At 43.6% G+C, this 25,017-nt stretch overlaps 2 protein-coding genes across 6 annotated transcripts; one reads left to right on the top strand and one right to left on the bottom strand.

The window, feature by feature from the left end:
* LOC109992655 (WD repeat-containing protein 37) lies at positions 1-20,782 on the bottom strand. 3 transcript variants are annotated; one of them, XM_065948613.1, is made up of 15 exons: positions 20,696-20,782; positions 18,203-18,458; positions 14,186-14,282; positions 13,996-14,091; positions 12,903-12,967; positions 12,552-12,635; positions 9,741-9,879; positions 9,357-9,428; positions 9,157-9,201; positions 8,960-9,036; positions 8,562-8,796; positions 8,320-8,461; positions 3,852-3,986; positions 3,500-3,614; positions 1-3,019 (listed from the first exon to the last, which is right to left on the bottom strand). In XM_065948613.1, exons 2-15 carry the CDS (start codon positions 18,353-18,355, stop codon positions 2,888-2,890), a joined length of 1,587 nt encoding a protein of 528 aa, XP_065804685.1. In that variant the 5' UTR covers positions 18,356-18,458; positions 20,696-20,782; the 3' UTR covers positions 1-2,887. The 3 variants fall into 3 exon arrangements, with proteins under 3 accessions (XP_065804685.1, XP_065804686.1, XP_020501011.2); XM_065948614.1 differs by lacking the exon at positions 20,696-20,782 and adding an exon at positions 20,176-20,513; XM_020645355.3 differs by lacking the exon at positions 12,552-12,635.
* Positions 20,494-24,947, top strand: idi1 (isopentenyl-diphosphate delta isomerase 1). 3 transcript variants are annotated; one of them, XM_020645357.2, is made up of 7 exons: positions 20,494-20,633; positions 21,760-21,914; positions 22,749-22,921; positions 23,008-23,100; positions 23,203-23,333; positions 23,428-23,532; positions 23,984-24,947. In XM_020645357.2, exons 2-7 carry the CDS (start codon positions 21,763-21,765, stop codon positions 24,194-24,196), a joined length of 867 nt encoding a protein of 288 aa, XP_020501013.1. In that variant the 5' UTR covers positions 20,494-20,633; positions 21,760-21,762; the 3' UTR covers positions 24,197-24,947. The 3 variants fall into 3 exon arrangements, with proteins under 3 accessions (XP_020501013.1, XP_020501014.1, XP_020501015.1); XM_020645358.3 differs by having other exon boundaries at positions 20,502-20,633; positions 21,654-21,914; XM_020645359.3 differs by lacking the exon at positions 20,494-20,633 and having other exon boundaries at positions 21,900-22,039.
* The last annotated feature ends 70 nt before the right edge of the window (positions 24,948-25,017 follow it).

Consider the following 25,017-nt stretch of genomic DNA (forward strand, 5'->3'; position numbering starts at 1 on the left):
TGGGGGGGGGGAATCACACGTTTTTCTTTATTGGAAAGCGTCAGAGAGCACGTACCTGTCACAATAAAGAATGCAAAGTAGATCACATAATGCTGCAGGGAAGCGAAGCCTGTCCACTTTGAATCTGACACACAATAATTTCATATATCAATCCAAGATCATATTTCCTCAGAGTTGTATTCAAACGTGGGCTGCGGCTCGGACTCTACCTGCAGAGCGATATCTGTAGGCGACAGATTAGTTCTTTAACAAGGCTTTGATAAGGCTAATGCACCTTCTATTAAATGCACTGGTAAGGCATTTCAATCACATTTCTTGAGCATGTTTCTATAAATCTATCCTGACTCTATTGTCGGGAGAAGCAGCAGCGTGAACTGAAGCCTACTTTTCGGGTAACGAATACACACGTCTAGATTATACGCTGAGCTACACCTGCAGCAGACACACGAGATTATCGTAAGGATCCCTTAAAGCAATGACATGAAGTTAAAGTATGACTTCTTCTCAAGATATTGCACAAGAGTAACAGAAAAAAAAAACTTCCCTGGATTCAGACGAAGCCAGACTCTTTATGTTTTTCAAGTCACAGTAACTGAAATAAAAAATTATGCTTCACTCAGAGCACGGGGAAACACAGAGGATCTGGGTTATTGCTTCTGTGTTTGGATAAAGAGCGACTTTCACACTGGGGGGAAAAAAAGCGACATTTACAGCAAGAGGTGCAAATGATGCTGAAAGTGTGTTCAGACCAAAAGTGAAGCAAATGAATGAAATCTGAAATAAATAAAGCGATTGCAGAAACAGAACGAGATGTGCAACTTGGATGAGAATCGTGCACATTTGTTTGTTTGAGAAAAACATGTGATGAGGGGGGCCTTTCTGCAACAAGATTCTGCTGCTTTATCAGCTCTGACCGGGGTGTTCCTGGTCGTCTTGCAGTAAAAACACCTGACCAATCACAAAGTGCATCCTCTTTTAGTTCAGCATTTTTTAAAACTGTTCTCGGTCAAATCTGTTATTTGGGTTCATAGCGCTGCAGGAAGACAGATTTCAGAAACTGTCACTCAGTGGAGACAGATGGACAGAGCCCCCCACCCCCCCCCCCCCTCCCCGGCTGAAACAGAGCACCATCAGTGAAATCCTGACCCAAGCTAACAGGTCATCAAACTGGGACCTGGTACTGATCCTAGCTAACAGGTCATCAAGTCACTGGAAGCAGCAGGACAATTATCCAGACCCAGTTCATGAAGGAGGAGGGAGATTTACTGATGTGATGTTTTTTTATTTTTAATAAACACAAATGAACCGGGGACAAACTTCTGCAAAAGACGCAAGATAGAACATCCGCTTCTCTTTTGGTCTGAAAACATTTTCCCCCTCAAAGAGTAAACACAGGGACATCATACTGACCGGCTGTTTGTGAAGCACAATAAAAAGAGCAGTAACAAGTTCACTTTGGGATTACAGCAACACAGGGCTCTGACAGGAGGAGTCAGTACTCCACCAACATGAGGAATAATCAGCAGAAATAATGGCTACAAGTAATGACGCCTAAACCCGAAGCATTCAGAGACTATGATCAACATATTCACAGACCTACTGAAGGAGTGCAGTTGTTCTCCTGTTATTGCTCTGCTCAGAATAAAGCAGTGGATGATTAAAAAAATTAAATCTTACTGTAAACATGGAACAAGGCAGAGTATTAACATTGTACGTTTGAAATCATCACAACATGAATCTTGAAATATTGAGGCTGGATGTGAACTGAAAGCATCATAAAAGGTAACAGGTGAGGACTTCAACGTTCACATAGGACAGCAGGTTTAAGACTTTAAACCGCCCTGCAGCCTGCGTGCTGCACAGGTCATCTGACAGGTATGATATGTTTGATGATAAAAGAACAGAAGCATTTCACAGAACATCGTCACCTCAGCCAAACTCCACCCTAAAAGATGGAGAACTGTAAGACACTTAATCCAGGAACAAGAACGACCTGCAGGTCCCTTAGTCAGGCCACAACATAATATATACATCAGTTCTGTAGAGCGTCTTCTCCACGCTCTGCAGGCCTTATGACTCTATATTTATAACTCTACATGAACATGTATCTACATGCAACCACTCAGCAGTAACGTAACAACAGTGACGTCAGCAGCGACTGTGGACTCAAATATATACTTTATACTTCGGGGGGGGGGGGGGGGGGGGGGGGGGGGTGGTCAGCGTAGCCGTTTCACGATTCACAATTCATGCTAAATAATTTAAGGGTTTGCTCACAGGAGATGAGCTCTGTGGCCTCGCACACACGTTCAAATGCTGGAACTAAGTCAGTCACTTAAAGGCTGGATGCAGTATTTTTAAATAAAGGCGGGATTTCTGTTTTAAATGAAGTCTAAAGGACTAAAAGGTTAAAAAGTTGTAGGTATTGATCAGGTAGATTGTTTCAGGCGGCAGCAGTGCAACAGGCTGTAACGATTTAAAACCCTCAGGGGGGAAGACAACCAATCAGAGCACGTCCACTGAAAGTTGATTTTGTCAGTGACCAGCTCAGATTGTTATAATAGAAAACAGCGGACACACTTGAATGGAACAAGGATTATGTTGCAGCCATCGCAGCATGTTTCACATCTGAAGTAATCTATTAAAGAGATATCAAACTGTAAGTACACATTAGTCATTTAGACCCAAAAATATGATCATGCTTAAAAAACTAAACAATTTAATGAACAATCACACGATGTAGCAGCCTGACGTCAGAGAAATACATCAACAACTAAAACGCTTCACAGGTTAAACACGTGCGAGGCCACAGATTACAGAGTTTCTCCTGCTTCACTGTGTGTGTGTGTGTGTTTTGTTGTGTGTGTGTTTATGTGTGTCCGTGGCATCACTTCTCCTGCAGCAGGGCGGGGATGTTGATGTTCCAGCCGATGGCCTGTCGGTCGAAGCCGCAGGTGAAAAGGTTGCACGACTGGTTCTCCTCGTTCCACGCTGTACAGCACACCATGCGCCTGTGACCCTACACACACACACACACACACACACACACACACACACACACACACACACACACACACACACACACACACACACACACACACACACACACACACACACACACACACACACACACACACACACACACACACACACACACACACACACACACACACACACACACACACACACACACACACACACACACACACACACACACACACACACACACACACACACACACCATTTCATCACATTAGGTCCTGCAGCAGCCTCTTTGAAGCCTGGACTGTGTCATCAGGACACACTATCTAGGGTTTTGTAGAACCAGATATGACCATATTTGGAAGAGAGGGTGGAGCTAGAGAGAAGCGAGGGATGCATCTGTAATTCAAGTTAAACTTCAGTAGACAGATTCTATATTTGTCGAGAGATCACAATTATCAAACAAAATTCAATTAAATCCTGAAAAACAGGAGGATCTGTCTACTTCTTTTCTCACCATTCTGTTGCTGCGTGGAAGTCTGGCCAGCCTCACTCCGCTCATGTCAAACAGTCGGACTTGTCGATTGTCGTGCGGCAGAGCGATGATCCTTTGGTTTGCAGAGACGCTTATCCTGAAAGATCAAAAAGAAAAAGCTAATTACTGGATCCTCTTAAATATGCTCACTTAAACTCTTTACTCTAAAACTCAGCACTATATTTATACAGGTATGGCAGTTTGACTTCATCAGAATTCATCTTTCTTTTCTGTACTAAAATCTTTATTAGTCTGCAGAGAATAAAACAAGTAGAACTTCTTCTTTCTTCTTCAAATGCACCAAACAGCCAGCGTCCTCCCTCTTCTCACCTACCTGTTCACAGCTGAATCAGTGCGGATGGTTGCTATGGGCGACCTCATGTTCTTGAGATCCCACACCTTCACCGTGCGATCATCGCTTCCTGAGACCACATTGTCCCCGACTGTGAACACTGCAGACGTCACCGTGCTAAAAAAAACAGGACACACACACACACACACACACACACACACACACACACACACACACACACACACACACACACACACACACACACACACACACACACACACACACACACACACACACACACACACACACACACACACACACACACACACACACACACACACACACACACACACACACACACACACACACACACACACACACACACAGGAATGGTTACACAAAGAAAACAAATCTGAACAATTAAAAGTGAAGGAAGTTTAAAGGGAAGTGGAGGTGATTCCTGTTCCACTAGTTCTGCAAACAAAGGAAAGTTTTAGGAGGGAAAAGTTATTCAAAGACACTGTCATCATGCTCTCCCACGTTCCCTGTAATTACTTGCACCCTACCACCTAAAAGACGACAGACACACTTGCAGTGTGTCCATTGAAACTTCTTCCTCCTGGAGAGGAAACATCAGAGTTAACAGTGTGCGATTCTTCATTAAAATGTGACTCCGTTTAAAAACTTGTGGAGGTGTCACCTTCACAGTGAGGTACCGAGGTGAGGGCAGGGTGACACCTGTGCTGCTTTTCTGTTACACAAGTGTTTGCATCAGAAACACCTTGATTTGTTAAGAGACGGCTCACACTGTTTAGAGTGTTTGAGGTGACGTGGAAGGCAAGTTTCACTCGTCTCTTCATAAGTTTACAGTCAGCTTCATGGACTCTGTGAGCGTTTCGACGCTTGATCAGATGCATCACTTTACACTTTGATGTGATTTGTTCATTGCAGAGCTTCACTGTGGTAGCTTTTCATTTCTCGGGGTGCATTAGAACACAGCTCACCCGATCAGCCACAACATTATGACCACTGACAGCTGAAGTTAAGAACATCTTTACTGCTTTACAATGGCACCTATCAGTGTGTGGGAGACGTTAGGCAGCAAGAGCACATTTTGTCCAGATACCACAGCACACCTTCAGAAGTCTGGTGGAGTCCAGGTCTCGTCAGATCAGGGAGGTTTTGGTGATGACTAAAAAATATAAATAATGCCAAAGAATATATTTTGCTGAATCATTTCATTAGCCATGTTGCTCACATTAGGAGCATGCAGCATCATCCTCTTCCTCCTCCTCCGCCCTCACCTTAAACCAAACAGGCGTGATGCACTGCTCCACATGATAGCACTGAGGTCCAGACTCTTCTTCCTCCATTATTTACAGAAAAAAAAAACTCTGATTATAGATTGAGATTAGCTTCACACGATCAAGCATCGTCCAGAGTTCCCCTCCAATATTTGCTCCATAAAACTGGCTTCCATCTTAATTCAAACTGACATGGCATTAAGGGCTCATTAGGGGACTACACTGTGCCCCATTAGAGCGGCCGAGGCTGCAGGAAGGCGCTGCATCGTTACAGGAACCATCTGACACTGTGGGGAACAGCCTCCCTCTGGAATCCAGAGGGAGGAGAGGAGGGTGGGAGGCCTAATCAGAAGAGGTAATTGATTAAAAGGTTGATTAAGGTTAAAGGGTTTGTAGACTGGGCGCTGAGGAGAGGGGGGGAGCAGTGTTACTTAATGGTGTCTCTGCAGTGAGTCTGACAGCCAAGGTCAAGACTCCTAACAATCGGAGACCTGGGGAGTGAAAAAGGAAGAGAGGGAGTAACTGCCAATTTCCACATAGTCCGTGCGCACGTGAGTGAAGCCGCAAGCAGCTGTACACACATCACAGGAGAACTACAAGATCAGAGGAGAACTACAAGTGCACAAGAGAACTACAAGAAGAACTACAAGATCACAGGAGAACTACAAGATCACATGAGAACTACAAGATCACAAGAGAACTACAATATCAGAGGAGAACTACAAGAAGAACTACAAGATCACAGGAGAACTACAAGATCACATGAGAACTACAAGATCACAAGAGAACTACAAGATCACATGAGAACTACAAGATCACAGGAGAACTACAAGATCATAGGAGAACTACAAGATCACAAGAGAAATACAAGATCACATGAGAACTACAAGAAGAACTACAAGATCACAAGAGAACTATAAGGCCACATGAGAACTACAAGAAGAACTACAAGATCACAGGAGAACTACAAGAAAAACTACAAGATCACAGGATAACTACAAGATCACATGAGAACTACAAGATCACAGGAGAACTACAAGATCACAGGATAACTACAAGATCACAGGAGAACTACAAGATCACAGGAGAACTACAAGATCACAGGAGAACTACAAGATCACAGGAGAACTACAACATCACATGAGAACTACAAGATCACAGGAGAACTACAAGATGACAGGAGAACTACAAGATCACAGGAGAACTACAAGATCACAGGAGAACTACAAGATCACAGGAGAACTACAAGATCACATGAGAACTACAAGATCACAGGAGAACTACAAGATCACAGGAGAACTACAAGATCACATGAGAACTACAAGATCACGGGAGAACTAGAAGCTATCACACAAACACACATGCTCACAGACACACACTTCTCTCAGCCACTATCCATGTGTGTGAAGGCGTCTGATGGCAGCAGACAAACGGGACATGGCGTTGCGTTTGTAGAGCAGGTTTTCTGTCACTTCTCGTTCGCTCTTGGTCGTTCGTTAGCTCATGTTCGCTCGTCGTCTCTCTGTAATTATGCCATGGTGGTGGGATAGAGGGTGTGTGTGTGTGTGCTGCACTTTTAGCCGCCATGGTTTCGCTGCCAGAGAGCGTTAGCTGTAATTGCCGGTGAAGTCGGTGGAAACGAGAGAGGCCGTCTCCCCTCCAGCTCTCAACCTCTGCCGCCTGTTAAACCATTCACACTCTTAAGTTTCTGCAGGAGGGAGGACGAGATTCCGCCGTTCATGAGACCTCGTTATGAATTACTGGAGCGTCTGCAAAATGAGCCGGAGAAACGGCAGAGAGACGGCAACGTGTTGTTGTTGTTGTTGAACAGGTTGCACGGAGAAAGGCGGGAATCTGTCCATCAGACTGTAGTAAACATTTAAATATCACCACCTGTTACAACGGCAACAAAAATAGAAGTCCCAAACACCCAATTCATAGCTCTCCTAACTTTTCACCCCCATATGGGACCCCTGAGCTCAAACGTTGTGTATACCTCACTCTGAAGACCATCTACTGCCTTTTGGGAAGAGAAGAAGAAAAGAGCCGAGGTGAAACAAAAAGGAGGCGGGCTGCTGTAACCAGTGAGACGCTGCATCTTAATCTCATTACACCCATTGTCTATGGAGAGAATTAGAGCGGGATTATACATGTTGGGGTCGTACATAATGAGCTCCATGTAATCCCCACACTCGTAATAAAAGGCTGCCAGCCAGCGCACGCGCACGCATGCACGCGTCCAGAGCGCGTGCACACACACGCACGCACGCACGCACACACTTCTTATTCCCTTTTCTCAAAGAGTGCTGCCACTGAAAGCCACAGACGAGCCTGACTGTCATCATTTCAAAATGAGCGGCTGCAATTGAGTGTTAACAGCGAGAAAAGTGCCAAATTACACAGAGTGGAGGATTAACGCAGAAACGAACAGAATTATGAACAGGAGAGTGAGGCAGAGAGAGAGGTAGAGAGAGAGAGAAAAGCAAAGCGTCAAAGTGAGGAGAAGTGCTCGATAATGAACGACAGGCAATTGCAAGGTTTGGCTTAGAGCAAAAAAATAAAAAGGTCTGTCAATTAATGTTTCACTGTTAAAATAAAAGTGCAGAGAAGGGAATGACAGAGCAGAGAGATGTTACAGCACCACCCTGTGGACAAAATAAGAACGGCAGGAACCATGGAAGAGACACACACACCTTTCACACATGAATTCATCATTTAAGGACAGTCAGGTCCTGATGAGAGCGTGCAGGAGGAGACAGACTGCTTATTAGGATCAGGGGGCTTGCAGGATAAAGTCCTGAAAAAACCTGGATTTTTAGGTCGGGTACAATCACTTCTATCTGAACCACTTCTCTTGCCCGCTTCCATCGCTGCAACACCTGTTGACCTGATAACTGCTCTCATATCTGACAAACCGAGGGGCGTCCAAAACGCCCGTGTGGGGGTGTCTTAAAAGCGCCTACCTTCTCTGGTCCAAACAAATCCAGAGCATTCAGGAGCAGAATCTAAAGTTAGAAGGAGGACATACTGGCTGCTGCATTGTTGTCAGAGAAGCCAGCACTTCAACATAGCATGTTTCCTTAATGTCTGATCAGATAGTAAGATACCTTTATCATTTCACTCTCTACACATCTTGCTGATTGGACCTTTACATTTTCAGGAGATTTTCAGGAGTGTGAAATATGTGTGACAGGTGTCAGACTTACTCGGTGTGTCCCTGGAAGACGTTAACAGAGTGGATGGACGGATCCCTGAAGTCCCACAGTCTGAAGGTGGTGTCTCTGGAGGAGGTGACCACCAGGCGCTGGGTGGGGTGTGTGCAGCAGTGTGTCAGCTCCTGGTCATGACCTGCAAACACACACGCCATGAAAAAAAACCTTGTTTTCACCAAATATCCTGAACCCCTCATCTATAGTCTGACAATGATATGCCCCCTCTGGGAACATACCAGTGAGTGCATGGACCAGTTCAGACGTCTCCACCTCATACAGGTTTGCAGCTCGATCCCAGGACGCCGTCACCACCTGTCGGCCTCCCACCAGCCAATCAGCTGCGATCACAACGCCCTGGTGACTCTTCAGGGTTGCTGTGGCGACACGGACCGTGGGGACCTCAAAGGGCCCCTCTCCGTCCACCTCACCTTCCTCTCTGTCAGAAGAGTCCTGGTCTTCATCACACGGGGCCTTTGGGTGCACATAACACAAGTTCAAAGCTACAAAACTGTGAAATTAGGGGCTCATTTTAACGTCATTAATTTACCACAGTAAGAGAATGCAACTGTCTGTATATGCTCTTTTTTTTCCTAGGATATTCCAGTAAGGAGGAGAACTGTCGCTGGATACTCACACTGACATCTGGTGGTGGCTGCGGGGCAGGAAGCTGCACCATGTAGCGCCAGATGTGAGACGTCTGGTCCCCGGAGGCTGCAGAGAACAAGAGCATACGTCAACAAACACACACAACCGTCAGATCTGCAGGAAATCATCAGAGAGACGCCGAGAAAAAAATCGATCAAACAGTCACACCAAGATGTGAACTCTTACCTGTGAGCGCCATCTGCTCCGTGGGGTGAAACTTGATGGAGTTGACTGTTTGGTGAAAGATGAAAAATGTTCATTTGTTATATGACATGAAAGTAACCTGCTACATTGATTATCATTATTTTTGTTTAAGAACGTTATGCATTACTTGGCATGTCTGTGTTGTTGAAAAGTGATATAATTCAAGCTTTTGTGAGTATTACCTGATCCTTGATGTCCAGTGTACCTCAGCAGACATTTTCCTGTCTCTATACTCCACAGCAGAGCAGAGTGATCTGTGAAAGGACGGCATCGTGAACTCACTCACATTGTATTTCATGCAACAACTCCATGACTGAAAAAGCTCCAAACCGAAGATGGTGTCTTCCACAAATGCTTGGGTTTAAGGACAACAACCAACATTTTCAACATCTCGTTTAGAAACTAAAATTCAAACTATTGGCACTCTAACAAACCAACGTCTTCATCAAAACTAAAAAAAAAACATTAGCACTAACAACAGATACCAGGAGCACAGTGACGCTCTTTTAGCCTGAAACAATACCGCAGCGTGAGACAGATCAGAGAAGTCAAGTGAAATGGTGTACCTGCGGAGGCCGTGCCGAGGACCACCGGCTGAGTCCGGGTGACGCTGAGGTCCCAGATCCCGTCCCGGTGGCCCACGTACTCTTTGAGCAGCTGACATAGAGCACGCGACCCTGCGGTGGTTTTAAAACTGGACACAATCTGAGCAGAGAGGAGGAGAGAAAAGGTTTCATGGAGGGGAAAAGACACGGGCACCAAATTTAAACCCAACAAGGTGTCGCTTAATTCAGAGGCCAGGTGAGATTAAAGTACCTACAGGTGCACCAATATGAAACCTGCAGAGATGATGCTGATGCGGATTTCTTTGGTGAAATATCTTGATCCTAAATACAATCATATGTAATGCTTAGTTGACAAGCACTCGGGATCCTGACAGGTTATACGTTTAATGACAATAAGATGATGCGAGAAGGTTGAGGACCACCAGGCTGAAGAACATGTTTCCCCCGATCAGTCGCCCCGAGCAGTGGGCCGGCGCTACATTTGTATCATCATAACTTCAACAATCGTATCACAACCTTCAGCACAGTCTGAGGATGACAGGAAAACTGGATCCAGTATCTCAAACATGACACAGTTATTTTTAAGTTTTATACTTTCTTGCACCTCTCGTTTCTTAACCAGCCACCCCGAAGGTCACTTTAACATTTCATATAAAGGTGCAGCAGAGACAGGAAACAGACGGGGGTCCTCAGAACTGATGCAAAAACAGGGCGGGGGCGGTTGTTCTGCCTTTATTGAAATAAGACAGTGGATAGAGTTTGAAACTAGGGAGAGAGAGAGAGAGAGTGTAGAATGAGGCGTGTGAAAGGATCTGCAGGTCAGACTTAAACCTGGGCTGCCCGCTTCGAGGACAACATCCCCTGTACATTTTTTATGTTTTCACAATCCCTTTTGGCAACATGTTTCTCCTGAACCCACAACAAAAAAACGGAGCGCAAGATATACTCGAGTTGAGAGTGCTCCGAGACTGAGACAAGACTAAGACCATAAAAATCACTGAAAAATCATTCTCCTGTGTGCAGTGTGTCACTCACTTAGACCGTAACACCGGGAAGGTTGCAGGTTAAGAGTTATATACTGTATATATATATATAGATGTTATTCATTCTTTTAGAAAGGGGAGTTTTCCTTCACAGTAATGACGTGGAAAGTAGCCCGTCAGTGGTGATCTTGATTTAAAATCTAAAGTCTGTCCAGTCTGAGACCAAGACAAGACAGAGTAAAAATGCTTTTGATACCGAGCAAGAACAAGACCAGTCTTGAGACCCAAGACCCGTATAGAGGTCTGCAACACTGGGCTGCAGTCTTCCTCGCAGCGGCCATGGGTTTGAATCAGACCTCAGCCCTTTGCTGCACCCCCTCTCTCTTCAGCTGACCTATCTAACAAAGGCAAAAAGCCCTCAAAAATAACTTTTAAACACTATTTGAAAGCATCAACATTATGTTCAGGTTTCCATCTAAGATTTAGAAGTCTGCATACTCATATAGAAAGCATTGCTAGTTTACTAAAAAAAATAATTAGTGTGATTCATTCAGACTTCTGTGACGTGTTTATCTTCTTGGTGGCCTTCGTTACAGCCTGCAAATTCAATAGTTTTCATCCTGTTGCCGTATCCGAGGATGTTTCTGCAGGGGCACACAAGTTGATAGCTTCAAGTTCCACTAAAATGACTATGTGTCACTGTGGTTTGAATATAAACTATCTGACCTGCCGATGATTCGAGTGGTGCACATCTAAAAATATCTGGTGTTCAGTTACACACGTCAGGCCTCCAGATGAACTAATAAAAGGCTGAGCTGCAGTTTCAGTTGTCACATAGAGATCATAAGCTGCACCGTGCATGCTGCTGCAGGCCGACAGATGACCACAGCGGTAAGATCACATCACTGGCAGTTATGAGACGCAGCAGCAAAAGCATCTGCTCAGGCTGAGTTAATGAACGCTCTCATTCTGCCTGTGCGGTTCACATTCATGTTACAGTAATAACAGTCTTATTGTTTCAAACACAATGAGCAACAGGAAGCACAGCCCAGTCCTGTCAGGGTCGACCGAGCACACTCTGGAGTTAGTGCACATCATTAGTGTTGGGTCATGTTTCTCAGACAGCTGATGGTTAGCTGTTTGATTATAAAGCATCTAGTTCTGTCAGGAGATTGACGAGTCTGACCTTGACCCTCTTTGCTGACATTCAAATCAGAAGAAAAACCGCCCCTTCTGCTCTTCACCCAGCTGAGAGTTTGATGAACAGGAAACATGCAGCAGCAGGTTCATTAGAGCACAGAGATGGTAGAGGTGGTGTGCGGACAGTCTATGGTCGTACAGTGATCACAGGGAATAAACATCACCACCCCCTCCCACTGGCTCCAGGTGAATTCTCCTGATTATATCCTGCTGTGTTCTCACATCAGCTCACTCTGACTTTCTGCAGAATAAATACGAGGAGGCTGGAGGAGAAACTCTGGGTGAGGTCAGAGAGAAAAAGTTGTTTCAGGGCTCTGCATGTCAGGAGGAGTTCCACAATTTGTGGCAAGACTTCAGGGGTCACTATGGTATTTCTTTTCTCTCGCAATTCCAGATGTTTTTGCTCCTACTAGGGCAAAGGTTTAATAATACCTTAGTTTACCTTCAACTCTGATGTACTTATTAGGTTTTAGGTTTCAAACTTTAAAAGCTGTGTATTATTTTAAAATGATGGGACCGGTCTTTAGGATGCATCAGAGCGGAGCAGACGAGGAGTCAAGGTCAGACATTAAAAGTTAAAAACCAGACCCTCCCATGATGCTTCAGCGACAAACATTCAGGACGTTACCCATGAATCTCCTCCCCACAACTCCCATGTGGCCACCCTGAAGTTGCGAGGTCCGCCTATTTTTCGGTGGAGCGTGTACAAACGCTACGTTGACAGGAGATTAAACAGCAAAGAGTCAAAAGAGAGGGAGTTTCCTGACAAACACTGAAAGTTTTAACCTGTTTGAATCCAAAAATCTGATTAATGCATCACCTCTTAAAGGTTTCATGTATTTACCCACATCTTAGCATCTCATGAAGCTTTCTTGTCAGTCTGATACCTTTACCCCAAAGACTTACAGCCCAAATAATGACACAGATAACAAACATCATGACCGAGATGGAAAAGTGGAAGACAGCGGGATGGAGGTACCTTGCTGGTGGAGGCTTTGTAGGTCGTCTTCAGTTTCTGTGACAGCTGACTGGTGCTGTGGCTCGCTGTGTGACAGACACACAAAGAACAGTGTTTGAAATTCACCACCCAGTAACAAACTGGTTTCACTGCTGCACTAATGGCCCATTAAAGTGTCAACTCTGTGAACTGCAGCCCGACGACACAAAGCCCCGAGTGTGTTTTCCCGTTATAAGCTGTCACTTTTGTCTGTTAATGACTAAACCAGTGCAGAGGAGTAAAGGCTGCGTAGTCAGCAGGGGTGGAGGTGTGTAATTAATGTCCGGGAGGTTGTTGAATAAAACAAGATTAACAACTCTAAAGGATAAAAAAGTATCGCTCTCTCTGGACGCACTTCTTCCAGTAAGGATTTCATTTTACAATCATGCTACCAAACTCAAACACAAAAGCCCTTTTCATACTGTTATTTTAGAAAAACTGCATTAATGAAGCTCAGCCGTCACATCTTTGTACGGTCACACTGATTCTGTGATGCCCAAGAGACGGTATGATCTGCAGAGGGATCTGCCAGCAAACCCTCTGCAGTCAACTTCAACGGGCAGGCCCCATGTCTTCCATTTGTCTGCAACCAGATCTACATATCTGGCCTTCTTACTCTCAGTAGCCTCCTCCATCCAGTCTTCCCATGTTCACCACCTGTCTTGGTCTAAGTGAGGTGATTGTGATGGAGTCAGGGAACAGGAGCCGTTTCCACGGGTCGACCACTGGCTCCGCTGACCCTGTCTCACATCTGTAACGCCTCTGTAACAACCTCTGAAGAAGCTTGTAACAGCAGTGTGAAAAGGGCTTAAGATTCTCCCTGCAGGTCCCTCTTTGCTTATTTGTCATATTTGTGTAATTACATTCTGAGCCAGCGCAGCAACTAATTTCTATTTTCATTTTTCAATAACTTTACGATTCTTTCTAAAATTATTCCATTAATGGTAGGGATTCTAATAAATTCCTGCAAAACTGATTTCAACAAACATGCTTTAAAATACACTTAAATCTAAATGAAGCTACCTTTGCCAGAAGCCAGGCAGACTGTGTACAATGATGGTATGAATCAGCGTACCTTTGGTTTTCAGAGCTCCCTTTGTGGGGTCTCCTCCCTCGACCGTCTGTCCATCTCCAGTCAGACGCTCGTTCAGAGAGTCGATCTCTCGACGCACTGAGACATTGGCACAGAGACGGGACGTCAGTGACATCATCACCTGAAGATCGATACAGACAGGTGTGTGTGATCATAGAAAACAGCTACTCACGTTCAAGGTTTTCAATGTAGAGGTTTTCAAACTCGCGCTCAATCTGTCCGAACAGGTCGAGGAGGTTGCTGCGTAAGGCGAGGGGCAGCTTGGAGTCCTGAAGAGACGGAAAGATAAGAACAACAAGTTAATATAACAGACAAAAGGCTCTTAAAATAAACATATTATAAAATGTAAGAACAATGAATAGTGAGACATCAGGTTCATGTACTTAGAAGCGCTGTATTTAATTTAAAGCTGGTTATTAAACGGAAATGAAAACAGATGCCTCTTTATGACCCGTATGACCATCATGAAAAATATTTATCATCATTTCTTATTGGGGCCATCTGGTTGGTGTCAGGGGAGGAGATTTACAGCACGCTGCAGAAACAAGCGTGTACATAGTTTCAATGCAGAAGACGGAGAGATGGAAAAGAAGAGCAAAATGAAATGGGATTTAGATTTAACTGCTTTACAAAAAAGTGTTTGAGTTATCATCTGAGTTTACTACAATAGAATTTGAATAATCAGAACCATATAAGGACTTAAGTAAAGTATAAAAAAACATTACATGGCATCTCTCCGCTTTAATATTTAACAGACTGTAAATATTGATGTTTGAGACCTGATAACTGCTCTCATATCTGGCAAACCGAGGGGCGTCCCAAACGGCCCTGTGGGGGTGTCTTAAAAGCGCCTACCTTCTCTGGTCCAAACAAATCCAGAGCATTCAGGAGCAGAATCTAAAGTTAGAAGGAGGACATACTGACTGCTGCATTGTTGTCAGAGAAGCCAGCACTTCAACATAGCATGTTTCCTTAATGTCTGATCAGATAGTAAGATACCTTTATCATTTCACTCTCTACACATCTTACTGAGTGGACCTTTAAAACATTGGTCCTTGTTAAAGGTCCAATGTTTTGAATTCTTACCGCAGTACCAATTTTAAACCCCAGGGGTCAGAGTAAAACATTACTCCTTTCACACTATCGACCACCGCTTAAATTACGGTTCTTTCTTGTTTTGATGCTCCAGCTCTTAAATTACTGCCTTGCTTCCTGAATGCTAATTGTAGCTTTTGATACTCATGTTCTTTCACTCTCTGCTTGCCTCTTGCTTTTTATATTCATGATCATGTTTTCTTAATTCTGAGTCATTCTGAGGTTTAAATGGAAAGGGTGAAAAACAATCAAACGATGCTGTTAGGAACACAATACAACCTGCAAGTTTACCTGATTAAATCAGCAGCCAGCCGTGCAAACACTGAGCATAGAGAACTACGTCTAAACTTAAACTCATCACTTTTAACTCACCTCCATGCTGACCTCCTAGAGTCACCAGTAAATATCTGACCACCAGTCTATGCTGCACTATCATGCAGAGAGAGAAAGACGTAAAAAAAAAAGCTGCAGCCAAAACAAAGGATTCAACAGGCTGCGTTTAACAGCTCGCCTCCAGAGAGCTGCCGCTAACTTCTCGTGCCACCTGAAACACGAGGAAACCAAACACTCAACTGTCACTCTTCCTCTTGGCTCAAGTTCAAAACCAACAGTTTGTCACGGTGACGTTTACCGCCTGACCATTCTGTCAACACACTTTGTGAATGAGCACACAACAGGCGGACCCTTATGGATTCAAAGCTGCTTAGATGTGGCTCTGAAAGCTGCTGCGGCTAATAATGACAGCATTGAACAGACTGTGTGTTATATATACAGTATATATATGTGGGTACATAAAGCTGTCTGCGTGAGCTGCAGGGGGTCCATGGTGTGCCATTAAACAAAGTCGCCATGTTTGGCAAAAGACAAAAAGGTCCGGTGAAAAGACTCATCAGACCTGGACAAACGGCACATATTAAAACTTGATGAGACAACAGACGGCTGCAAGCTGAGCTCTGGTTTTAGAGGCCCAGAATTCAAGGGCAGAGAAAGTAAAGGCTAATGCAGGGCCATGGTCAAAAGCAGGGCCGGGAAATACTGACAAAATCTCATTATTTCAGATACTTCGATCCAATAGTTTAATCTCCAACATCCAAAAACACGATACGATAGAACTCAGCGTAACTGCACATATTCAAAACCTAAATTTGGGACTTACTAAGACCAATGTAAGACCCAAACACAGATACATTTATTCCATTTTGCACCACTTTTCAGACATTATGTTGGACTCAACAGCTTTGAGTCCCATTTTCTTGAGTTTAAAAGCCTTCATGCACATCTTGCAAGTTTTCCTCATAATCGTCGTTTGTACTCGCTAACCATTCTGTGGATTTTTCATCTGATGCATTCACCATCTTCTTCTCGATTTCGCTCACAGTTTGTGAATGTGTACGTAATTCTCTGCAGTAAAAGCTGTGAAAAAGCGGTGAATACCAGTTACAGTTTGTAGTTACTACTATCAAAAAGTTGTATAAAGAGTTATGAAGAACTTGAAGCCGTTTGGTGAAATTCTTATTCATATGAGGGAACTATGACTTGATTAGCAGAATAAGCCATTTAGAGCCCCCTCTGCTGACTCATCCTAGGATTACTCCAAAATACGTTTTCTTCATTATCTGAAACTTGGCCCACGTTTAGTTTGGACATCCAGCACTGTAACACTAAAAGTCACTCACAAACACTCTTTATTTTAGAGGTCACGCTCATAAATATCTCTCTGCAGCACACTCCCAGCTAACAAGGCAACAACCAGGATGTTCTTGATCAAACATGAACAGCTTTTATCATCGGAGCTGCTGCAGACAGTTTGCATCAGGAAACGCCTGCTGGTATATAAAGGCTTACTGTCCTTCCTCTCTGCAGGAACAAAATCAATCGTAGCTTCCACTTGATAAAACAGACGAGTTAATAACTAACTCCAGGGAGCTTGAATACAGGCCTTTGTTTTAACTAACAGAAGTCAGTAACTTACATGTTCATATGCACACGTTTAGAAGAGGAGCCGGACTGATGGAAATGTCGGTCATTATCTCCAGTTACTGATGTATAGTTATGTTATACATATGGTCTATGTTCCATATGTTATGTATTTTAAAAATAACAAATAAATAAAAGAAGCCAACAATACAAAAAGACATAACTTCTTTAAAGACTCCATTTATATCGAGTCTGTTCAAGAAGGGGTCCAGGATGAATTCAAATAAAAGTATCTGGTCCTACCCTCTTTATTCCTCTTCAGCTTTATCTATTGACACTTTCAAAATAAAGCTCCCAGCACTGTCTGCAGCACATGGAGCACAGCATCAGGGCTCAGCACTTTTGGTTTGTTATGTAAAATAATGTTTAGAGTTTTTGATTTGAGAGAGCAGCCTCCAGAGAACCTTCAGAGAGTCGTATCAGTGCTAAATCTGAATTTCCTGAGGGAACCTTCCCAAGGGATTAATAAAGTTCATCTCTATCTATCTATCTATCTATCTATCTATCTATCTATCTATCTATCTATCTATCTATCTGAGTGCAGAATCCACACTTGATGGTTTTATTTCATTCTGGTCAAAATGTTCTCAGTATATGCATTTGTAGCTTTAGACTTTTCTCGTCTAAAAAAAGTAAAACATCCCATTTCAATCGGGCTCTGTTGAGAAAATGTGAAATCTAAAAGATGACCCACAAACAACAAGCAGGAACACGTTCACTCCAAAAGCACTTCTGTGGTTAACACAACATGACACAAACATTTCCTCCAAGGAGAAACCTCATACAGAAACAAATTGAAGCATGGAGCCTTGAATGTTGCAACACCCGTATAAATATAAAAGCAATGCAGTTAAACCGGCTGGGACTGTACTCTGTCACTGTCACTGACAAAGAACAGCTCTGCTACGACACGACAGCATGACACACAAAACACTCAAGAGTAACTTTCTTTTTTCAGCAGATCATGACTACGAGATACTCTGCCTTATGAGCTGCAATTTCACCAACATCTTAGTCTGCAGCCATCCTAGTGTGTATGTGTGTGTGTGTGTGTGTGAGAGTGTGTGTGAGTGTGTGTGTGAAAGAGAATAAAAGCGTGTGTGTGTGTCTCCCTCACCTGTCCCTCCAGCATGTCTCCTCTTGTGATGCCTGGCGTCCTCTCCTCTGTGCTGTTCGTGCGCCGGATGGATAAACTGTGAGCTTTGCGCTTCTGCTTCGGGTGACGGACAGCAGAAGCTGAGCCGCTGCCGCTTCCTCCCTCAACAGGCATCCCTTCTACCTGTCAGGTGGCCCTGCCCCCGGCTCACCTCTCACCTGAGAAGCAGGTAAACAAACGCCAGGCTTGCAAGTTGGACTAGGTTATCACCAGTTGCCTGCAGGTAAAAAAAGGAGGTAAAGTTCAGGTTCACAGTCTCTACAGTCTCTAAGTGTTCCCAGAGATCCAGACCATTTCAAGAAGACATATGCACATAGAATAGAACAATAGAATAGAATAAAATACAATAGAATAGATCTTTATTGTCTACCAAATGTGGAAATTTATCTTAAATTCTCCAGATATATATAGCAGGATGAAAACATTCAGGCTAGGGCTGCATGATTCTTGCTAAAATGTGGATCAGGATTCTTCTCCCTGAGTTCTGAGATCACAAAAAAAGGCTTTAACTCAAAGAAAAACATGTGCTGTCTATTCTGAGGTCTGATTATTGAATTAAAAATGTGTTTCGCTTTACGTTGTGTGAGTGTGACTAAAGTAGCATTGGAGATAGTTGTGAAGCATATACGTGAACACGTAAATTATTCTGAACACACAGACGAGCAAGTGAAAAGCCATCATCTAGAAATGAGATCCCACCTATACATTTATTTTTATGATTAATCATGCAGCTCTAATTCAGGCAGTCAATAAAACAGACAAACCATGTCATGGTTTAGATCTCATCCCAATGTGTGAGGTTAAGGATGTTTATAACACTTCAATGACTTCTTAAATACATAGTTGTTTAGTTGCCAGGCAGACTCTATAGAGCCCCCCTGAGCTCAGAGGCTCAAACTAGCAGCAGAGAGGATGGGATGTATCTGCTTGGATGCTCCTCACTTTCTTCCTTGTCCTATCAGTGAATATTCATGGTTGAAATTTTTCATGTTTTTAATTTTCATTCATTATTCTGCCTGCTGTTAACACAATCTTAAAGAATTAATACTTTACAGTGCAGATGTCTGAACCAGCAGGAAGATTAAGATTTACTTTATTGATCCCCTGTTCTGTTTTCACACTCTGTAGTTATGCAACACACATAGGCTGAAGTACACACACATGCACTCATGGAGAGATGTAAGAGTGATGGAGCTGCCAACAGTGGGCTAGTTTGGTGCCTTACTCCTTGCACCTCTGGTAGCTGGAGAGGTGCCAGATCACTTCCTGAGCACCTCTGCAGTGCCAACTTCCATATTTGGTCCGTACCTGGACTTGAACCGAACTCCGGTTCCCAACCCAAGTCCCTACAGACTGAGCTACTGCTGCCCCTAACTAGCCAGTTGGGGGCCCCCCAGGTGTGGCAGAGTTTAAACCACAGAAGTGGCTCAAAATGTGCAAGTTTCCAATGACAGAAACCCCCCTAAGGTGGCCCCATCTGACAGCACTCTATCTTGTTGCCCTGTCAAGCGTTGCTTGCATTATTGCTATGAAAACCTACTTTTGAAAATGAAAGTCAAGATATTTTTTGTTGATGTCAAAACCTTTATGACATAATGGTAATGAACGCTGGTTGGAGGGCCCCCCTGTGATTGTATGCCTAGGGCCCCTGCAGACAGTAGGATCGCCACTGCTCATAATATCGTTATGAAGGTGTATGTTTATAATTAATATGATGACCAACAGGGCAGTGCATGAAAGATACAGCTAGATTAATTTATTTAAATGCTAAAGAGCAAAATTTATATAATAGTGACATCTTACGTTGTTATCCCATTTCAAAGCAGTTATAGTAAATATAACGCATGCTAAATAAATATGCAGTGTAGCTTTCACCATTCAGGATCAATTATAGATTAAATTTAGACAGAAATATGTAAAATAAGGAAACTCACCGCTCACTGATTTACAAGCTAGCACAGGCTAACCACCGTGTATCACCTTCACAGCGTTTCTAACGTTTAAAATGAGTGAAAACAACATTAAGGAAGAGCTGTAACCTTCCTCACTCGATGTGAAATTATGTTAAACCTTCAACTGGAATATATCGACATGTTGTCGACTTATTTACAAACGTTTACGACGCGTTTTAGTTTGACAGGTATTAGCATTAAAGCTAAACGTGGACACATCACGGATTCTATTGGTGACGTAGTTTGTATTTGCAATGTTTGTAGCCAATGGGCGGCCACGCGGATGTGAAAGCGTCCAATGAAAAGCCGTGATCTCAGACAGAGGAAGTGAAAGCTAGGTTGTTCGACACAGGCTCTCACAGGCTCAAATTATCGTCGTAGATAAACGCACTAAACGTTAACGGACGTGTTTCATCCACCGGGAACAGATAACTCTCTGTGTGAGTAATGTGGCGTCTTATCGGGTTCTCTGTAAAATGTAAATATGGAGCAGAGTTCATACTTATGTCCAGTTGTCAGAGGCCTGGGTGGAGCGGGCTCTGCTGTGGTTGATGGCGTGTTGACAATCCGGGTTCAGTGGAAGTCCCGGACTGGATTATTGGAACGGGTCTATTTAGTCTCACGTACCATAAATACATGGCTAAATGCTAAAGAAGAGGATTCGAGCAACTAAAAATATTTTTCGAGGTTCTAAACTACCAAGCGGCAGCCTCAGTGTTAAAAAATGCCAAAGTGCATAATCTTGCAGTTCCTCAAGTGTCCACTAGAGGCTGGCTGCAAAAGCAGAGGAAGTCACATACACACCCATTTAAAAAAAAAAAGAAAAAAAGAAAAGTCTGTTTTTACAGAGATTAACATATTTACAGCCTGGTTCAAAAAACCAAATAGGTGTGATTAGCTCATGTCTCGATGGACACACACTGTACGGGGGGTGAATGTTTTGATGACTCATCAGTTTTGATTTGATGAAGGATAAGAGTTATTCACAATAAGGCGTGTAGCTGACCTGATTGACAGGTGGGCGCGGTGTAACGGTTTGTCAGGAGGTTTAAAACCCGCCTCAGCTCCAGCTCTCAGTCTGTCGTTAGGTTGACTGAAAGTTAGACTGAGACAGCATTTCCAGCATGGAGACCGCCATCAATGGGACTCCAGCGCCCCCTGCAGGAACAGACGGGTGACTTCACTCAGGCTGCACTAAACCTCTTATATTATGACTGAAAAGAAAATAAGATAAGATTTTTTTGAGTCATGTCTTGTATTTTTTCATTTCATGGGGACTTTGAACTATTGAAGAAAATAATAAATATTCTGCCATCTTCAAGTAGTTACTTACCTATCAACCTAAAATGTAGTCTACTTTTATACGTTTAAAAGGTCTTTCAATTATGTAAAAAAAATAAATAAATTTGACTCTGATTTTATGATCATTCATGTCAAAGTTCATCCTGATCCCTTTTTAGTCCAGTAGGTATCTCGTGTCTATCGATCCTGATTGGCTGAATCCAGTCCGGGTTTTCCCTCCCCCCCTCAGCTTCAGTCCCATGATTGGTGCTCTGTTTCTGTCAGGCCATGGTGCGGGCCGTGTGGGCGGTGCTTCGAGTGGTGTCCTGTCAGGGAGCGGCTGCGCTGAAATCAAACGTACTTGCTTCCTTCAGAGCTGCACCACCAAGGCCAAGAGCTGTGAACACACCTTTCAGCGCGTGCTGCAGAGCGACACACAGGTAAAACAGGCCTCTGTGAACTATGGATTAACCCGGGATAATCCTGCTGACTTTAAACCGAGTGAACGCTGTCTGTCTGCTGAGCTGCACTGAATCCTGTCTGCACACGCTGTTATACTAAAAATGTAATGCAACCAAACTCCATTTACTAAAGTCTTGAATTTGATTCCGGTTTGCGTGTTTTTAACATTTTGAACTTTCGACTAAATAACTCAAAGATTAAGTTTATTCTCTTTAATTCGGCTCGTAAAACTGAAGTTAACAGCTTATTCTGCGGTATTATTTTAACATGTACTTCTTGTAAACACTGTGGCCGAGCTAACCTAAAACAGGTGATGACACTTTCTGGAAAACTTCTACCTATTCCTAATTATTCTAAACTATCATTGTAACTATTGGACAAATAATTAATTAGGAGTAATTGATTCAAAATGCTTTAATTTATTGATGCCCTTTATTAAGCTTATACAAGCTGCTTAAAGGGGGCTTCTTTGTAAGTAATTGTGGGTTGAGTAACTGACTAACGGGTAAGGTAGTCAGTTAAATGGCATCTCCACCTGAAGTCATTAAAGAGGACATATTATCCCCCTTTTGAAAGTGTGTGTGTGTGTGTGTGTGTGTGTGTGTGTGTGTGTGTGTGTGTGTGTGTGTGTGTGTGTGTGTGTGTGTGTGTGTGTCTTTTATGCAGACTACAAACAAAGGACTGGATGAGTTTATTTCACATTCTATGGGTCGCAGCATCTGTTTTTACACGACTTTAAACAAGGTTGCAGCTCTTGTCTTTATGTTCATTCACCTCAAAATCTGTTCCTTGCCTGTTGATGTGCTCTGAAGTCAGGTGAGACCCCTTCAGTCTGCAGTCAGAATGCCTGAGATCACCACCGACCACCTGGACGAGAAGCAGGTGCAGCTCCTGGCTGAGATGTGCATCCTCATCGACGACAACGACCACAAGATTGGAGCGGACACTAAGAAGAACTGCCACCTCAACTCCAACATCGACAAAGGCATGTCTCTGACACGTGGGACACCTGAGTTACTACGAGCACTTTTGAAGATCTGATTTAAAACTGAATTGTTTCTGTTTTATCAGGTATGTTGCACAGAGCGTTCAGCGTCTTCATTTTCAACAGTGAAGAGAAGCTGCTGCTTCAACAGAGGTCTGATGCCAAAATCACTTTTCCAGGTAATCAATGAACCTTCCAGTTAACCTCCTCTTTCTATTGTCCCGTGTCCTCATTGCTTCGTATGAAGTGTAACTACTCTTCCCCGTGTCTTCTGCTCACAGGCTGTTTCACAAACACGTGCTGCAGTCACCCACTGCACACAGACAGCGAGCTGGAGGAGAAGGAGGTGATCGGCGTGAGGAGAGCCGCTCAGAGGAGACTGGAAGCTGAACTGGGAATCCCCATGGCACAGGTGTGTGTGTGTGCGTGCGTGCGTGCGTAGAAGTCCTGGCTGCTGTAATTAAAGAGGATTATTGAGGAGCATCTGATCTCTACCTTCCTCTCAGGTGACTCCAGACGAGATGACATACCTGACGAGGATCCACTACAAGGCTCAGTCAGACGGTGTGTGGGGAGAACACGAGATCGATTACATCCTCTTCATGCAGAAGGTAACACTGTCCTGTCTGATGATTAACATCACAATACCTGATGGGTGTTTGTGTGTTTATCACTTATTCACCTGGAGCGAGTGGGAGGGGTTTTATTCCCTGTGATTGCTGCACGACCAGACTGTCTGCACGCCACCACTACGATCTGCATGCTCCAATGAACCTGCTGCTGCATGTTTCCTGTTCTTTTATTTTTATGTTGTTATGTTGTCGTTGTCTAAATTCATATAATCTGTGTGTGATTTTTGTTAGCTTGTTCTTGCTGTGTCGTCTTTGATCGGAGAAAATCGCAAACTAATAAGTTCTAGTCCAGGAAGAGCTCCTGTCCTTACGTGTTCTTGGATTTCCTGTTAAATCAAAAAGAAAGAAGAACTTGAACATTTAAGTGTCGGTCTGCCGGTTACTGGATAATAATTGGCTAAAAATAAAACTTAAATTTGTGTCTCTGCAGGATGTGGACTTGAGTCCAGACCCGAATGAGATCCAAAGTCACTGTTACGTGAGCAAGGAGGAGCTGAAGGAGATGTTGGAGAAGGCGAAGCACGGCGAGCTGCTGATCACGCCGTGGTTCAGTCTCATCGCAGAGACTTTCCTCTTCACGTGGTGGGACAACCTGCACAACCTCAAACAGTTCATGGATCACAACAAGATCCACCGCATGTAAACCCGGCAGGGACCCAGTTCACCTCGGGCCGTGTCACGCTGCACGCTGATCACCTGCAGACCCTCAGAAGAACACAGTAGAGATGTAGGACGTCTACGCTTGCAGAGGAGCAGCGAGGGGTGATGTGGTTTAACAGCAGAGGAAATGTAGGACTGGAGCTCTGAGGTGCACTCGTCTACATGAGAGGTCACTCAAGTAGACCGACTCGTAGTCTTAAATTCTGTAGAAAACACTCGTCAGGTAGCCGCATGCTGGATTTACAGACTGAAGGGGAGACATTAAAAACTTATTTACAACTGTATGAAGGAGAATATTTTTTTATAGAAAAATGTAAAGTGCCTGAGTCCAGAGGTATGTGTTAGGGAGCATGTTTGATTTTAGCATGCAGATCTAAAAAGTCTGTATCTAGATCAGGTTGATCCAATCCAACTTAAACCCGAGGGTGAGCTGGAGTCACTGAAATTTGGGATTTGCAAATAAATCTGGATCATTCTGATAAACCTTTTGAACATCAGAGCCCTGGATCATGTTATCATCATGTGTACATATGAAAAACCAGGATCCTCTTCTTCCAACATTTCCCAAATTAATCAAAAACCTGGATTCTGATGAGAATGTAAAGGTACCCAGAAACATCTTAATGTGCTGATGTAAAGCCTCAACAATCACTGTCACTCTGTAGATAGTAATAGTGTCCGTGGACATAAGCTGCATCTTTGTACACTTTTACACAATAAAAAGTTTGATTGTGCTCAGTGGCTGTGGATGAGTCTGTTTAAAACTGAAGCAATGCACTCCCGAAAACATCTAGTGACTTTCAG

This window comes from Labrus bergylta, chromosome 20 (genome assembly GCF_963930695.1).
Source record: "Labrus bergylta chromosome 20, fLabBer1.1, whole genome shotgun sequence".
NCBI lineage: Eukaryota > Metazoa > Chordata > Actinopteri > Labriformes > Labridae > Labrus > Labrus bergylta.

Coding starts and splice junctions, on each gene's coding strand:
- idi1 (XM_020645357.2), top strand. CDS start 21,763: ATGGTGCGGGCCGTGTGGGCGGTGCTTCGAGTGGTGTCCTGTCAGGGA. Junction 22,922..23,007: donor CAACTCCAACATCGACAAAG/GCATGTCTCTGA, acceptor CTGTTTTATCAG/GTATGTTGCACAGAGCGTTC. Junction 23,101..23,202: donor TGCCAAAATCACTTTTCCAG/GTAATCAATGAA, acceptor TTCTGCTCACAG/GCTGTTTCACAAACACGTGC.
- LOC109992655 (XM_065948613.1), bottom strand. CDS start 18,355: ATGCCTGTTGAGGGAGGAAGCGGCAGCGGCTCAGCTTCTGCTGTCCGT. Junction 9,880..12,551: donor TGTGGGGAGGAGATTCATGG/GTAACGTCCTGA, acceptor CTCTCTGCTCAG/ATTGTGTCCAGTTTTAAAAC. Junction 8,797..8,959: donor AGCCACCACCAGATGTCAGT/GTGAGTATCCAG, acceptor GTGCACCCAAAG/GCCCCGTGTGATGAAGACCA.